The sequence below is a fragment of the Heterodontus francisci genome, chromosome 9 (assembly GCF_036365525.1).
Source record: "Heterodontus francisci isolate sHetFra1 chromosome 9, sHetFra1.hap1, whole genome shotgun sequence".
NCBI lineage: Eukaryota > Metazoa > Chordata > Chondrichthyes > Heterodontiformes > Heterodontidae > Heterodontus > Heterodontus francisci.
In genome coordinates, this window is record NC_090379.1 from 117,447,970 (window position 1) to 117,466,168 (window position 18,199).

An 18,199-nucleotide genomic window follows, 5' to 3' on the forward strand; every position below is an offset into this window, starting at 1 on the left:
GTCCCGAAATTGTCACAACTGCCTCCACGCACGCATTCGCTTGCACATGCACAAGAAGAAACAGATAGGAAAGTGAAAAATGAAGGTGGCTTTTCGGTGGGGGGCGCAAGGTTGTGATATGCCTGTTAAATTCTCTTGGAAGTCAAGTTCTCAATAGATGCAGGCCTGAGAGGAATGTAGATTTCTCTCTTGAATGAAGGTACAATTGAAGACAGTGTGCTATAGAGTCATAGAGTTATACAGCACAGAAATAGGCCCTTCAGCCCATCGTGTCTGTGCCGACCATCAAGCACCTAACTATTCTAATCCCATTTTCCAACACTTGGCCCGTAACCTTGTATGCTATGGCGTTTCAAGTGCTCATCTAAATACTTCTTAAATGTTGTGAGGGTTCCTGCCTCTACCACCTCTTCAGGCAGTACGTTCCAGATTCCAACCACCCTCTGGGTGAAACAATCTTGCCCCAAATCACTTCTAGGCCTCCTGCCCCTTACCCCAGATCTACACCCTCCCCCCACTCCCCAGTCATTGACTCCTCCGCGAAGGAAAAAGTTTCTTCCTATCTAACCTATCAATGCCCCTCACAATTTTGTACAATCACATCTCCCCTCATCCTTCTCTGCTCCAAGGAAAACAATCCCAGCAGCCCCCCAGTCCCTCCTCACAGCTGAAATGCTCCAGCCCAGGCAACATCCTGGTGAATCTCTTCTGCACCCCCTCCAGTGCAGTCACATCCCCCCTATAATCCGGCACCCAGAACTGTACATAGCACTCCAGCTGCGGCCCAACCCGTGTTCTACACAGCTCCATCACAACCTCCCTGTTCTTTTACTCCATGCCTCGGCCAATAAAGGCAAGTATCCCATATGCCTTCCCAGCCACCCTCTCCACCTGTGCCGCCACCCCCAATGATCCATGGAAAAGTACACCAAGGTCCCTCTGACCCTCTGTACTTCTTAGGGTCCTACCATCCATTGTATATTCCCTTGCCTTGTTAGTCCTCCTTAAGTGTTTCTTCTAGCTTTCACTGCTATGTAATGTGGATGTCAGATTCTGCAGCAGGACATGTGCTTTTTCTGGGTTGGTGGAACAAGCTTTTCTCTCTCACTCTTGCTCTCTCTCTCTCTGGCTGTCTTTTTAAGGTAAAACTGTTATCTCTTGCCTTCAGTTAGGAGACTCTCTGGTTTCTACCCCATGGTGATCGCACAATGACCCAGGACGTGGCTACTTCACACCTCCTTTGTTTCAGAGAAAGACATTCAATTCTGGAATGTTTTTGCATAGGTATAGGATGGGTTCAATTAACACCTCTTAGCTTTGAAGAGTTTTCCTTTGTCTTTGTCAGACAGTTTGAATACACAAAAGGCCAATCCCTTTTTACTTTAGTGGTCATTTTGGGCCATTATTCACTTTTTAAAATAAAGGTTAATTTTTTAAAGACAAAGTCTGTTTTTTAGAACTCTTCAGAGTTAGTCCATGATTGTTGTATCATCGCACTTCCGATGTGTGTGATGCTATCAATAAACTAAAAGAATCAGTCCATTAATTGACCCCAATTTAGGAAACCAAATCAAAGGGACAAGATTTTCCTTTTATAAATTTTACTTTAACACGCAAAGCTAAACCAACATAAATTAAACATGAAGCACCTCATATATTACAAATTACACCTTAACTATCAGATACAACAGATTTGGGTCTCATGGTTTCACTGGGCAGTCCATCCAACATATATGGCAACAGTTATAGTCAGCCGATTGTGGCAGGCAAGCTGAGCATTCGCCACAGCAGCCCGAGTAGGAAAAAGCTGTGGAAAACAAAAAGTAGCATATGTGATTGCAGTAGTGCAAAAAAGCAGTGAAGTTTGCTTTGGACAGCATGGCATATGTGTTCAGGAGGTGTGAATCATTATGTGGCACAAAGGGAAGAAGAGGGGGAGCACAAACAGGGTAGAAGAGAGTGAATAGTGATCCAGGGAAGAAAAGGGATAGCACAGAGTCAGAGATAGTGCAGAGTTGGGGTGAAAATAGAGTATCCAGGTAAAAAAAAAACAGAGAGCAGAGCAACAACCAAAAACCTGCTCATTGTCACAGGCTTGTGCATATTGTTATGTAGTCTGTAATTCTGTACTCTATCGTAACCAAGTCGCCACATTTAATTAACGATCAATTTTAGATGAAGCATAAGATAAACAGGATTTGAGAGCAAATGACAAAAATGCCTAGTGTTTAACAAACTGGGATTACTTGGGTCGCAGCGGAATATGTCCACTTTTCTTAAGGGAGAGCGATTCTCACACTCTCCTGGACCCACTTATACTTAACAATGGGGGGGGTGTAAAAAAAAAACACGATTTTACGATTACATGAGAAATCCTAACCAATTAAGATTGAAAGATTGTGATCAATGCCTCTGCTATTTCTACCCTTGCTTCTTTTAGCAACCTGCAATGCATTCCATCTGGACCAGGTGACGTACCAACTTTCAGTAATGCAAGTTGCTTCAGTAAAAAGAAAGAAAAACTTGTATTTATACTGCGCCTTTGATCACCTCAGGGTATCCCAAAGCACTTTACAGTCAATTAAGTATTTTTGAAGTTGTAGAGAATGTGGCAGCCAATTTTCACACAGCAAGGTGCCACAAACGGCAGTGTGATAATGAACAGAGTCTGTAGATTGTGGTGTATAAGTCGACCTTTGAAGCCTCCAAATATTCCAAAAACAGGGGTCGACTTATACACTGAGTATGAAATGTGAACCGCCAGTGTGGGTGGTCGCCATTTTGAAATGTGAAGAAAAAACACTGTTAATTCATATTAAAATAATATGGCACAGTGTATTGAATAAATTAATTCTACAAAGATACCTTTAACCACAATCAAAGCATTTTAAAACCCGTCAAATTCATTGTCTGAGGCATCCAATGTAAAGAGTTCATTGAGTTCATTCTGAGTCACTTTGCTATGGCATCATCCGAAGGATCCCACTCAGGATCAAATGTGGCACTTTTAGTTTCATAATCCACAACAAATCATTTTCCTCTCCATCCATTAATTTGGATATTCTGCATTTTTGAATGATCTGATGACAGTTTGTGCACTAATAGCATCCCACGATTTGATGACGAAACCGTACAAAACATCAAGCAGGGCAGTGCCCAATATTCCACACTTTGTGAAGGTTTTTTTCTCCGTCAACCATCCATCTATTCCATTCGGTATGAACATGATTCCTGAATGACTTGTTGAGGCACACATCCAAAGGTTGAACTACGGAGATTAGACCCCCTGATATAACTGTGGGTGTTATTTCTTCGCAGGCACATCTTAATCTCATCGGTTATATGGGATCCGAACATGTCCCACAGCTGCATTCTTTAAGTAGGTCACCGGGACACTTATTCCACACATTATCAATTCATTATTTCACTCCATCTTCATCCATCCAACCGTTGTCAATGGACATGCACAAAAACTCCTGCAGGGAGCTTGCTGCTTGATATGGTTTTACATTTGAAAATTACCATAGGCTTTAATTTTGAACCATCGGCCACGCAGGCTAGTACCACCGTGAATCTTGTCTTTTCACTGGAACTGTTTTTGAACCTTTCCATTCCACAGTTTGGTTGCTGGACATATAAAAATTCATGGGCATTTCATCTATGTTGCCAGTGTGGCAAAATGAGTACTCGTGTTTTTACTGCAGTCTGATGACGAATCACTGGAAGCTGGAAATTTTGACATTGAGGTCTTTTGGTAGTTTCTGAGCAATCTTGGTCTGTAGCAACACTAGACATTTTCATTCCATAAAGCAGGTACACCAACTAGCTGCAGCTCCGAAATCCTTGCTGGACTCTGGGTTTGATTTGGCCCACTTAAGTGCGTATATATGCATTGCATTTCTGGTGCCGATATAAACATTCTGACGATTTTCGAGGACCCATACCGATACGTGCATCTCATGATCAGGCTAGTGACTGGCCTCTGTTCTCATGGTGCATTTGGTCTTGGGCATCTCCTTCAGGGTGGATTCCTCCTCCTTCCATTCTCGCACCAGTTTTTCACTAATGCCAAATTCCCTCGCAGCACAGTTATTTGATGAGTTAGCAAATGTTACGACTTTTAACTTGAAACCAGCTTCATACTTTGTGTTTTGTTGGAGGGACCCACTTCTCTTCATGTGGGGTCTGCTCTGTGCAGGCGTGTCTTAAACTCCTGTGCATCTTCGCAACGTAGCCCGTGTTGCCTGCTTGAACCCTTGTGCCCAAATATAAGGTAAGTAAAACATGCATTTGTGGGGCGAAAAATTGAGACTGACTATTAGTGCGAGCATAGCATGTCGTGGCTGAAAAGGGAGCTTGACTTATATGCAGAGTATATGCAAAAACATGATTTTTGAGCTCAGAAAAATGTGGTTGTCTTATATGCCGGGTTGACTTTTATGCCATGATCTACGGTATTTTTTTTAAGTGATGTTGTTCGAAGGCTACGTATTGGTCAGGACAGCAGGAGAATTTCATTCGAAAGATGGCACCTCTGACAGTGCAGCTTAGAATGTCTTCTGTAGCTATTGCTATCTTGTCTGTGACTTCGCTTTCCTCTTTTAGTGATGGCAGATGCAAAATGCTCATTTAATACTTTAACCATTTTCTTTTCCTCTACACAAAGATTTCCCTGTGGGTCCTTAATAGACCTAACATTGTCCATAGCTAATTGTTTGCTATGTTTATAAAATGTTTAAGGGTTTAGTCTAATGTTGCCTGTTAATCATTTCTCGTAACCTCGCTTTGCAACCTGTATTAACTTTCTAAATTCCTTCCTGTACTTTCCATAATCTTCCTGGTTCTTAACGGTATCTTGCTCCTGAAATTTGTCATATACTTCTTGTTTCTATTTATTCTATATAATTTCTTTTGTCATCCAGACTGTATTAACTTTGGATGCTCTACCTTTTCCCTTCAAAGTGTTATGAACGTTGGACTTTATAAAATGATTGTTTTTACAAACTGTGATTTCTAATGTTGTCTAAGAAGGATTTGGAAGAGACATGTGATCTGATACAAACTCTGGAGACGAGACAGGGATCCTGGTTACCATATGAACAAGGAACCCAGATCAAAGACTCTTTTGAAAGCAGAATGCAAGATTGTAACACCTGAGGAACAATGGGTTTCACTCTCCCAGCCTCTCAGATTGTAAATAGGGAGCCAGAGGCTCTGAAGGTGCAAATTCGAGTTGAAATTCGTAACTTGTGGAAACAAAGGAAGGCCCTGGTGGTTCTGCAGTGGCCAGACTTGTGGACTCTGCAATTGAAAAAGGCAAATGTTAGCCGCTTTTCAAGCTCTGAAGTGAGCTCAAGCAACTGATGACCCTTGCGCATGTGATTATCCAGAGTGCATAATGTGTTCTGGAGTTCCCACAAAGAACAGGATGCGCATACAAAGGCACCCCGCAGGCATGCCATGGTAGTCAATCCACTGGTGCCTAAATCACCGAGACCCTGGCCACTAAAACACTTGACATTGACCCCTAAAAATCTAAGACCCTGCCCTCCAAAACTCTTAGCAGATTGAGCTCCAAGAAACTGACTTCTAAAAGACATATTAAATAGTAAAACAGTTACTAAAAACACTGGAATTGATATCTATCAATCTAACAGACAATGGAAGCTACTATCAATTGAATTATCAACAACAGTGGAAAAAACAATTTTGATGTCTTTCCTTTCCTCCTAGGAAGGTGCCTAACTATATACCCTAACCATTTCCTTTGTGAAGGACTTGCGTCGTTCAGTTTCTGTTTTGGCTACCAGTCTTTGATCACAATCCGCCTGGGCCAGATCCCTTTTCAACTCCCTAAAATTAAGTATTTTTATGCTTGATGGTTCATTGTCCTTTTCCATAACTATTTTAAATCTGTGATGATCTGATCACTGTTCCCTTAGAGTTAAACAGGAAAGGTAGAAGTTTATTAATCTTAAACTCTAATCCAGTTAACGACTACGAATATGCGACGCGACCACGTTAGCATGCACACGCGGTAAACACACAAGCGGCACAGTGGCGCAGTGGTTAGCACTGCAGCCTCACAGCTCCAGGGACCCGGGTTCGATTCTGGGCACTGCCTGTGTGGAGTTTGCAAGTTCTCTCTGTGTCTGTGTGGGTTTTCTCCGGGTGCTCCGGTTTCCTCCCACAAGCCAAAAGACTTGCAGGTTGGTAGGTAAATTGGCCATTATAAATTGTCACTAGTAGAGGTAGGTGGTAGGGAAATATAGGGACAGATGGGGATGTTTGGTAGGAATATGGGATTAGTGTAGGATTAGTATAAATGGGTGGTTGATGGTCGGCACAGACTCAGTGGGCCGAAGGGCCTGTTTCAGTGCTGTATCTCTAATCTAATCAGATAGAGACAGAAAAAGTAGAAGGAATAAAGGGGGAAAGTTTGAGGCAATATCTGGTATGTACAATCCTTTAAGTTTAATGTGGAGTCTTTGGTTGCCAGAAAGTCTTGCAATTCGTTGGGTTCCAGTTCAACTTGTTCTGATGTAGGAGTCTTTTCTCTCTTGAGGTTTACGTGTCTTCCGTGGGTCCGGTGGCTTGGGGTAAAAACGAGAGCGAGCCAGGAGAGAGAGGCTTTCTCATTCCAGGTTCCAATTCAAACAGCCTTCTGATTCTTTCTCTGTTGCACAATTCAAAAAACCCCAGGTTGCCCAGCAGGTTAGTCATATGATTAGCTGCTTATTTGGAACAGTCTCTCCTGCAAGGTTTGTGGATAGTACCTTAGCAGTCTTTGGAATGCGCTTCCTTACACCTTCAATGTCTGGTGATCAAAATCCATTTGGGTTAATTGGAGCAGGGAATAGTCCTTTGTCTCCACAAGCAGTGTCTCTTAGTATGCAAATGTCTTTCTAGCCTAGTGTCTGCTGATCTTCAAATAAGTCATTTCTTCACTCCAGCAACAGTTTAAAATCAATGACAAAATTAATATGCTTCATTCTTGGCAGGTGAGGGTCTGCATGACAATATATTTTAGGAATTCATCCTGCTCTTTGCCTTTTACGTTGTTACTCTCCCAGTTCACATTAAGATAATTGAAGTTCCCCATCATCATAGTTCTGTAGTTCTTGCCCTTTCATTTGTAAATAGCTAAAAATCCTAAATTTAAAACATTTTTGATTGGCTAGGACCAGCATTATTTCTGTAATTTGAGGGGAGGCGGTGGCGTAGTGGTATTGTCACTGGACTAGTAACCTAGAGACCCAGGGTATTGCTCTGGGGACATGGGTTCGAATCCCACCACAGCAGAAGGTGGAATTTGACTTCAATTAATAAATCTGGAATTAAAAAGCTAGTCTAATGATGGCCATGAAACCATTGTTGATTGTTGTAAAATCCCATTTGGTTCACTAATGTCCTTTAGGGAAGGAAATCTGCTGTCCTTACCTGGTCTGGCCTACATGTGACTCCAGACCCACAGTGATGTGGTTGACTCTTACATGCCCTCTGAAATGGCCTAGCAAGCCACTCAGTTGTATCTAACCGCTACGAAGTCAATAAAAACAGCACTGTGGGTGTACCTACCCCACATGGACTGCAGCAGTTCAAGAAGGCAGCTCACCACCACCTTCTCAAGGGCAATTAGCGATGGGCAATAAATGCTGGCCTGGCCAGCGATGCCCACATCCCATGAATGAATATTAAAAAAAAAAATTGGGTGGTACAAAGGTTTTACAATTTGTGCTTATCCCCAAGCTGGCTCATTTCTTCATGGCTGCACTACAATTTATGAGCACCATAACCTAGGCTCATTCTGTATTTGGACAGACATTCTGTAACTGGGCAGTCTTATACAATCTGTGCTCTTCCCAAGCCCTTTCTTGTCTTCATGGCTACACTAAAGATTTTTATAAATCAAGACCTCTGCAAAATGTGTTTGCTAAGCAGTAGTTACCACCTTGCTTACATGTCAAAAGGCTATCTGAATAGCAGACTGAAGGCCACAGGTGTGTCCCTGGATTATTGAAAATTAAACACAAGTCTCGATGCTGCCAGTCAATTCTGATAGACTGAGACAAAACATCAATCCTGTTAGTGACAGTGAAGCCAATGTTAAAATCATACTTCTGCAAATGCTTAGCAGTCGTTGAGTTGTCAACAATTCAAATTCCTTGATATAAACAGAAATTACATTTCTGTCTTTCAGTCTGTATCTTTATTTCTTATCCTTTTATTCTAACCAAGAGGATTGTAACTATTTTGTTTCCTGCAGACTGAATGGTGATCTTCCAGTCTGTAACATAGTGAAACAGCAGCCACCATTTTAGTCCTAGCTAACTTAAAAAAAAACAAAATGGGAAATTTCTACTTTGTTGGAGGCTATTCTGGAATTTGATGCATGAGGGATATTCTGCAGCAACAGCTTGTCTTTATATAGTACCGTTTCAAGGTGCTTCACAGAGATATGAGGAAAACAGGCACAGCCAAATAAGGACAGAGGTAGAGCGATTTAAGGAGGAATTTCCAGAGATTAGGATCTAGGTGGCTGAAAGCATGGCTGCCAATAATGGGGCAAAAGGTTGGGGTCAGAGGAACAGAGTTTGATATTAAAAACAAGAAATGCTGGAAATACTCAGCAGGTCTGGCAGCATCTGTGGAAAGAGAAGCTGAGTTAACGTTTCAGGTCAGTGACCCTTCATCAGAGTTTGATGATGTGGGAGTTTGTAGACTGAAGGCCATTACAAATATAGGGAGGAGTGAGTCCATGGAGGGATTTGAACAGAACAAAAGGAGGAAAATTTAAAATTTGAAGTGTATGCGGACTGGGTGCTGATGTAGGTCAGCAAGGATAGGTGTGGGATGAGTTTTTTGTGCTGAGGTTGATGGGGATGAGGGGATTGCATTAGAGTAATTGAGTCTGAAGGTGACAAAGGCATGAATCAGGACTTTCAGTGGTAGATGGCCTGATGGATGGCATTACAGAGGTAGAGGTAGGCAATTTTTGTAATTGAGAGGATAAAGGGCTGAGCTTGGGGTTCAGCAGGACTTTTCAGTTTGGTGCAGCCAGAGATAGTGGCCGGGAGTTTGTGGCATGGGCATAAGATGACAGGTTTGACCTTCCCAAGGATTAGCTGAAGGAATTTATGGCTCATCCAAGACTGGATTTTGGACATGGAGTTTGACAAAGAGGCAGTGGATAGCTTAAGAGAGGTGATGTGGAGTTAGAGCTGGGGGTAATCAGCATGCATGTGACTGAATGGTGTCATCATGGTACATGTACACAAGGAATAAAAAAGGGTGAAGGATGAATCCCTGGGGTACTGTGGCAGTGATAGTGTGGGTTGGGAAAAGAATCTATTTCCAGATATGCTCTAGCTATAATTGAATAGACAGGACATTTGACAATAGGTTAGATAGGTGGTTTAAGGAAAGAAGATCTAAAAGCTTTTATAATTAAAATCACAGAAATTTCAACATGTCTGACCAATAAAACTTAAAACTTGCATACGAACAACTAATTTGCATGATTCATTTATTTTTGTACTTAACACGTGTGCATATCTTGTTGCTAAGTGCATGTTGATGGAATGTCTGTGGACACTTTTCAAAAAATATTGTCCTGTTCTTTCTTGCTAGCTGCAGTATAAGTGTGTACAATGCTCCTTTTAATTGTTTCTATGGTCTGATTTATGTGCACAAATTGGTATTTGCAGGAAAAGAGGGTGGTAAGCGAGAAACGGGTCTTTGGAGGAGCAAGCAGTCTGAGAGGGTGTGAAGCAGATGCGGGTCAAAGATTTTCTGTAGGAAGAGGACAAAGACTTCGTAAATTTGTTGTGGAGGAAAGCAAAGCAAAGGTAGGATTTATAAAATGCAACCTTTTAGAGACCTTTAATATATGGAAATTCTGAGATGTATTGCAAATGTGCCAGTGTGCTTAAACTGTTGTCAGATCTTGTGTACCAATTTATTTAATAGAAAGTATATTTTATTTTCATAAGATAGATGGTGGGGGGGAAGGTATTTTAAACCTCCAGAATGGGTGGGGGGAAGGAGGCGTTTTCAAATTTCTGAAATTGGAAACCTGACAACAGTCTGGGTTTTAATAGAGGCTTGTTGGATGTCTATCGTGATCTCCAGAGGTAGGTCTGTAAGTTAAATATTTATATAGGGTTGCTCACCTCATATTTTAGCACGCCTTTTAGATTTAATGCCTGTGGGCTAGGTTTCCAGGGGTTCAAGAAATCTGGTAGCTGGAGAGAGGCAAGAATGGCTGGATCCAACAGTTAAGTGCCCTACCAGCACTGTTTGAGGGCCAGGCCAGGAGGCGCAATGCTCCCTTCAGCCCATCAAGCTAACCTGTTTCCTTCCCCATGATGGGCTGATCCCTGCTCCCCTCCCCGGTGATCCAATCTCATTAAGGCCTCTAATTTTTTTCTCTACCCCAAACTCCGCAAGGTCTCCAATTTCTGATCTCTCCTCAAATTCGATCACCATCAGATTTCTTGATCTCCATCTGACCATCAATCTCCCCAAGACCTCTGATCTTTCCCTCCTTCCTCACTGCTCCCTGACTGTAAGCCTTCTTGCACGGCAGCCGCCCAGTCTCCCAATCTGGCTGGGTGCCAGCCGGAAAACAGAGATAGAAAAATTTTAATTTAAATCTGAGTTACCTGCACTGCAGGGATTTCCGGCCACTCTGACCCTGCTCTCCCACCTACCTGTACATGTCAAGGCCATGGTGGGGGAGTTTTAACATGGAGGGGTGCATGGATTTAGGTACGGCTGGGGTGTTAAAATTGGCAAAAATATGACTGGATCTGGAATTGCGTGTAATCCCTTTGGAGGCATTATTTCAACAGACTTTTAAATTTAGTGAGGTGTGCATAAATTTCCCGAGTTTCCTAAATATTGCCATTTAAGGCTGAGGGTGAGTGGCAGTGGTTGATGGATCGATGGGATGTGAAGAAGGGCATTGAAAGAGAAAGATGGGTGTGCTTCCAAGGTAAATGAGGAGTGATGTGATGGAGTAGGCTTGACAAGGCAGTGTTGGAGGTTGGTGGTGGGTGATGCGCACAGCAGGATGTGGGTGAATGTGAAACTCTGCACACCTTTCCTGATTAGCATTGTCATTGAATTGCTTCCTGCACTCAGCCCATGGATATGACACAGTGCTCCTGCTGCTGACCTCCTGGGCCACCTCCAGCCAAGTCATCTTCATGGTCCCACCAGGTTTCTTCCTCACTTTGCTGAGGAAGAGTATCTCTGACTCCTCATTGCCCCCAACAGTACATCAAGGGAGCTGTCATTAAAATGGAACACAACCTTTTACCATTCTGAATCCATTGTCAACGTTCTTCCTTTCTTGCTTCCAACTGCCAACTCCTCCAAATTTCATCTTTGGATTGGCTCTTTAAATGTTGAAATTGAGATCCTGTCTTGCAGGTTGGCAGCATGCCCGCTGCCGCACAATTGGTGCCATACCAGGAAGTAAAATTATAATGCAGTGCTTGTATTAACATGTAACAGACAGACGCACTGAGTTTATTTCCCAGTTACCAGGTGATATCAGCAGCCCACTCCCAATGCGCCTTGGAGTTGATATCAGGGTCTTAGAGTCTAAATAAAGTTACAAATTGCTTGTGGCAGAGCAAATTCATTGGTATTTTGTGCATTGAAAGTAGTTGGATTAAAAAGTGATTTATGAAGCTCACTATACAAATAAGCATGATTTGTCCACTATTATGTTTTATTGTTTCAGTGAAAGTATGTGCCTGTAGGGGTTATAAAATACATTGCTCAACATTGTCAACTTGCCTTCATTGATAATATAAGTTGGCTGCTGCCAAGTATGGGAAGAGAAAAACTTAATTTTGTGAAGCCCTATTCCAGTTTTGTTATTACGTTACATTTATAGGTGTTTGACTGTAAAAATAAGATTTATAAATAATTAGTTTTCATTTCATTTTTCATCGTCTGGATGATTTTGAAGTCTAGATGTATTTCTGCTAGTCCTTATTCTGAAACTCAAGGTTATTTACCCCAAAAGAAATTGAAGCTAACTTTTCCTCATGAAAATCTCAGTTTGAAATTGGAACATTTCTACACTGTCAGTTAATGCTCTTAGCATGGATTCTGATGTACTACATTGCTTTGAACTTGCTCATAGGGAAATTTATTATGCCGTTGTAACATGCATAATCTGAAGTCTGAAAAATATTTTTATTCATTATATATATTTATCCCAGTTTTCTAATGGTTTGAAATCCATAGGGATGCCCTTAGTTAATTAGTATCCTGGCAAAGCTTTTAGATAATTGAATTTCCCAGGAAAAAAAATTTTTGCTATCATACGGGCTTTCTTATCTAGGAAAAAAGTGTGTTTTTGGGTTCCCTTTACCAGCACTAACTTCTCCTTCCCAAGAGGTCTACAATGTTATCCAAGAATCACTTATTTTTAATACTTCAATCAAAACCTTTGGTGTAGCAGCCAGGACACTTGGACTACTAAAGCAAAATACTGTGGAAGCTGGAACTCTGAATCACAAATAGAAAATGCTGGAAATATTCAGCAGAGAGAGAAACAGTTGGTGATTCAGGTCAATGACCTTTTGTTATAACCGTCATCAACAAAGACGACTTGGGGCTGAATTTTGGGTCCAGCTTGGTGTGGGAACTAAGGCGGACGGGGCCTGGAAGTACTGGCTATGTTCACCAGGGCTGTGGGAGGATGGATCGCGATCCCTCCACATCCCTCAGTAAGGACAATTAAGATGCTTGGAGAGCTCATTATCCCCACTAACGAACTCTTATTAAAAGTTTTACATGTCGCATGGACTACATGCTGTGTGGGGCAGACTAGGTGAAGGGAAGCAGGTACAGAGTGGGGACCCAGTCGTGGTATCAGAGGGGGATTCGGCCATTGGCAAACGGTTCCCTTGGTGCTGCACAGGTGCTTGGGCACTGAAGAGCAGGGGGCAAGGCTTCCAATGACAGTTGGGCAACCAGCTGACTGCAAATGCTGCACAACACTGCATCTCGCAGGTCACTGATGCCCTATGTGCCAGAGCTGGACAATGCATTCGTTTCATGACCGATGAGGTCTCGCCGGCACAGAGGGTACTGGTTTTTGCCACCATTGCTGAATTCTCCCATGTGCAGGGCATCATCGCTTGCACCCTTGTGGCCATCCAGGCACCCAGTGACTGGCCAGTCAGATGCATCAACAGGAAGGGCTTCCACTCCCTCAACGTTCAGCTGGTCTGCGACCACAACAAGAGGTTCCTCGATGTATGTACTCGTTTTCCTGGAATCTGCCATGACTCCTTCATCTCTGGCAGTCCAGGCTGCCGCAGATCTTCACTCCAACTCCCAAAGTCCGTGGATGGATCCTTGGGGACATGGTATAGTCTTTGAAGAGATGGCTACTCTCCCCTCCACAAGAGTCCCAAACAGAGGCAATATAACCGAAGCCACTAGAACAACAACTGAGCAGACCATAGGGCTTCTCAAAATATGATTCTGGTGCCTGGACCAGTCGGGTGGTTCCCTCCAATACACTCCTGAAAGGGTGTCAGTCATTGTGGTGGTCTGCTGTGCCCTCCATAATGTGGCCCTCCAGAGAGGTGTGGACCATGAGGGCAATGAGGCCCTGAAACTAGATATCTTACTGGAGGAAGAGGAGGAAGCAGAGTGAGAGGATGCTGGACACCGAGGTGCCCCAGCTGCACAAGGAGGTGGCCGTGCATGGGTTGGGACATGAAAGTCTCATCAGGATGCCATGAACGTCAGGGATCTTCTGATTCAGGAACATTTCAACTGAGTTCCTCTGACCCAGGATAAAGGACATGGTAGGGTAGTCAGGATGAGGTCCTATAATTACACATCTGTTCAAGGTGCAGCCTGAAAGAGTGTGAAACACTTACCACAAGTGAAGGATGCACATCTGCTCAGAGGCTCTGTCCTCACTGTGAAGGAATCCTTGATCATCTTCACCACATTGTACCACTTTTCTCGTCACGTCAGCAATAAAAGGAGTCTCAGATGTTTGGTTTAAAAGTATCATTATTTATACAGTGCCAAGAAAGGGAAATTGTGCACTGAGACTGTAATAAGACAGTGATCCACTCAGTGCTCTGCGCTCAGTCACTCCTGTGCTGTGTTCCCCTTGTGTCCTCAGAGGAGGTGGAAGTAACCTGCTCACTTGTCTCTGCTTGCAGCTGAGATGCAGGTGATAGTGGTCCTCATTGTGGAGGTGCCTGTGGAGGCATCTCGAGAGGCTGCTGAACCTACATCATTGCAGGGGTAGCCTCCGTCATTTGGCCCTGCTGTACAGAGGGCCCCACTGTCAGAGGAGTCAACGAGACCAAGGATGATGAAGGCTCACTGTGAGGGGGGCACCTCCATCCTCATCTATGCCATCCTCAGCCCTTGGGCACACTGGATGCCTGCAGGAGGACATGAGCTGGAGTGCAACTGACTGCCATTGAGTAGTCTAGAAGACAGAGTGTGGACATCCGTGCACATTTCCTGCATGCACTCCAAGTGCTGCCGCATATGGATCTCCCTGAGATTGGCCATCCTCTCAGAGGAGGAGCTCATGCACTGGATGGACTCCTTCATCCCCTGCCTATGACCCCACACTGTGCTAGAGAACTCTGACTTGTGGGAGCACAACTCCTGCTGTTGTTCTAGGTAGAACCTTCTTGTGTCCTGAAGTTGTCCATTTTAAGTCCAGCTGAGCAAGGCAGTGTCTGTCCTCCCTTCTGTTGAGTGGAACTGCCCACAGCTCCCTCTTCCTCTGGCACCTCCTTCTGCTCACTAGTGCTGTGCTCCCCTCTCTAATCGCACGCAAGGACCCACTGAGGTGAAATTACCTGCGCTGGTGGGCAGTGCACTTGTAAGGTGTGACAGTGTTTTTGTTTCGTGCTGCTGCTTGGGTGGGAGAGGGTCTCCATGGATGGGTGTCTGCACCTGTGGGAGACACAAGAAAATATCATGAGAGCTAGCCTTGAAGATCAAATGCCTCTGCAGTGCTGAGGCTTCCCAATGCAACTCCCTGTTCGGCGTGCTGATGGGATACCTCTTTGATGAGCACATTGCCCTCTGTAATCACCATTTCCATCATAATCATCCATTTCACCAGGACTGACTTCTTCCAGGTCAGCAATCCTGGCCATTTCCATTGCTTGATCACCCATGGTTGTTCTCAGCTGAATGTAGGGGTCACCTCCATTCGGGCCCCCTCCCATGCATTGTGTGCCCATTTCTTCTGCAAGCACCATCGAGACCGAGATATGATGCTGCTGTCCTGTATCACCAATGTTATTTGCACCTATTCATTAGCAGCTACACATCTCAGTGGTGATGGGTCCCCAGCATCACTATGGTTCTGAGCCATTCTGAGGGTTCATTAAGTGCTCTGGGCACTAAAGGCCTGCTCAGGTCACGAGAAAAAACCCCGACCTGAGCCCGACCCGGCCCGTGTCCCTCCATTTTTTTCCTGCGCCCAACTCGACCTGAACCTAACCGGACCTGAGCCCGACCACTGGAATGTTCCCTTTACCCACCTTGCGACTTCCAATCTGCAAGAAGCTGCAGCATGAGCGTGATGACGTCATAGAGATGCTCACCCGCTCACTGCACAGACTCAGTTTCCCTCTTTGACATCCCGGACTCCCAGCTCAGGTAGGTTTTTTACTTTTAACACTTCTTGCTGTGTGTGTCCGACCCAGGCCTGACCTGGACTCGACCCGAGCCCGAAAGCCGGACCCGGAAGAGCGATCCAACCCGACATATGTCGGGTTTGGGTCGGGTAACAGGCCTTTACTGGGCACGCACTCTGTCAGGATCAGCATGCCGCCTCAGGCACCTCGTGTTATGTGTCTGATGGAGGGTGACTAGCCAGGGATTTGTCCTGAGGGTTGGGGGTTGCACTCACCTTGCCAGAGTATTTGAGGTCATTGAACAGTTTCCAGCAATGGATCCATGATCTCCAGGTGACACTTCTGCTTGCAATCGCAGCATTGTCCTGCCAGGCTTGTTTTGTCTGTGTGGGTGGCCTGCTGCTGCCACTCCTTTGGAAGAGGACCTCCCTCCTCTACCTCATCCGCCAATGTAGCCTTCAAAGTCAGCATCAGAGAAATGAGGGGCAGCTGTGCCCTCGGTTCCAGGTCTCCAACTCCCCTGGAAGATCTTGGAGATGACAGATTGAATTAATCAGCAGCTACAGTAAAGGCTGCCATATGACTTATTTAAATTGGGCCCACACTTTAAAGTCCTGCCTCTGTTCATCCCCCACAGCCACTAATTAGATAGTGACACCGTTTCCATATCAATTAAGGGGTCATCCCCGTGATTATCGTGCATCATTTTCATTTCCATTTCCCACTGGGGGTGGGTTCGCATCCCAGAAAACTACCCAGCTCGCGTTACCCGCCCCAGCGTGAGATTACTTCTTTCTATTCTCAAATAGTTTTTTCACAACCAAAGTTAAAGAATTGAAGGGTTAATTGACAAGAGGTTGTTGGTAGGTAGGTGATGGGTGTGACGTGATTAGAGCAGTGAATGAGGCTTTTGCTGCAAAAGTAGGGATATGCCACTTGAAGCTGAACTGACTGAGAACTTAAATAAAAACAAGAAATGCTGGGAATACTCAGCAGGCTGGCAGCGTCTGTGTAGAGAGAAGCAGAGTTAATGTTTCAGGTCAGTGAACCTTTATCAGAACTGCTTTGAGAACTTGTTTGAGATTGTTAAACAAGTCTTACACTGCACCCACGTTCTTGGAGCAACACTCTTGGCACTGACCTCTATCTCTACTTCTTTCCGCTGCATCCTGAGCATGTCTGGAGAGCTTCCTGCCCCCTGGCACTTTGCAGCACTTTGCTTCTTCTTTCCACCTCTTCCAACAAGACCTCCAGTGCATTGTCAGAAAACCTTTGTACATGCTCTCTCACATGTTCAACCATTCCTCGAACTACCAGAGTACAGATTCAGTTTTCAAATGACTCCCACTACTTCTTGTAGCCTCCATGCCCTTTAAGGAGGTGCAGACTGCCTTTCAGTCACACTAGCCATTCCCAATATTGGGACCCCTGTTGACACGTAGTTCTAGGCAGGTTAAGTGAGTGGGCAACAAGGTGGCAGATGGAGTATAATGTGTATAATATGAGGTTATTCACTTTGGTAGTAAGAATAGAAAAGTGAATATTTTTTTAAAAGGCATGAAACTTGTAAATGTTGTTGTTCAGAGGGACTTGGGTCTACTTGTACAAGGAACATAGAAAGTCAGCATGCAAGCAATTAGGAAGGCAAATGGTATATTGACCTTTATTACAAGGGGATTGTAGTACAATAATGAAAGGGTCTTGCTCCAGCTGTATAGGGCTTTGGTGAGACTACACCTGGAATACTGTGCAGTTTTGGTCTCCATATTTAAGGAAGGAGATACTTGCATTGGAGCCGGCATAGCGAAGGTTCACTAAATTAGCTCCTTGGATGTGATTGTTGTCCTGTGATGAGAGGCTGAGTAAAATGGGCCGATACTGTCTGCAGTTTTGAAGAATTAGAGGTGATCTCATTGAAACATACAAGATTCTGAAGGGTAGACACTAATGTTTTCCCTAGCTGAGGAATCTAGAACATGGGGGCACAGGATAAGGGGCTGATTATTTAGGACTGAGATGAGAAATTTCTTCACTCAAAGGGTTGTGAATCTTTGGAATTTTTTATCCTAGAGGGTTGTGGTGCTCCATTGTTGACTATATTTCCGGCTAAGATAGACAGATTTTTGGTCTCAGTGAATCGAGCGATATGGGGAGCGGTTGGGAATGTGGAGTTGAAGCCGAAGATCAGTCATAATCGTATTGAATAGTGGAGCAGACTTGATGGGCCCCATGGTCTACTCCTCCTATTTCTTATGTTCTTAGGTTCAAAGACTGGAATGCGCTACCACAGTATGTGGTTGAAGTGAATAATATAGATATATTTAAGAGGAAGCTAGACAAGCATATGAGAGAGAGGGGAATAGAGAGTTATGATAGATTTAGATGAGGAAAAGCGGGAGGAGGCTTGAGTGGAGCATAAGTGTTGGCATAGACAAGTTGTGCAGGAACTGTCTGTTTCTATACAGTAATGTTCTGCTTTCCCACCTAAGTGGATAACTTCACATTTCTCCACATTTTCCATCTGCCATTTTCTTGCCCACTCA

The 18,199-nt window shown here is 44.0% G+C and overlaps 1 protein-coding gene across 13 annotated transcripts in view; it reads left to right on the forward strand.

The window, feature by feature from the left end:
- LOC137374015 (coiled-coil domain-containing protein 9-like) overlaps window positions 1-18,199 on the forward strand; it is a 386,016-nt gene that overhangs the window by 93,120 nt on the left and 274,697 nt on the right. For all 13 annotated transcript variants that reach the window (XM_068039776.1, XM_068039773.1, XM_068039777.1 and 10 more), the window contains one exon: window positions 9,708-9,848. In XM_068039776.1, coding sequence (XP_067895877.1) covers window positions 9,708-9,848 — 141 coding nt within the window. The remainder of the gene's footprint in view (window positions 1-9,707; window positions 9,849-18,199) is intronic.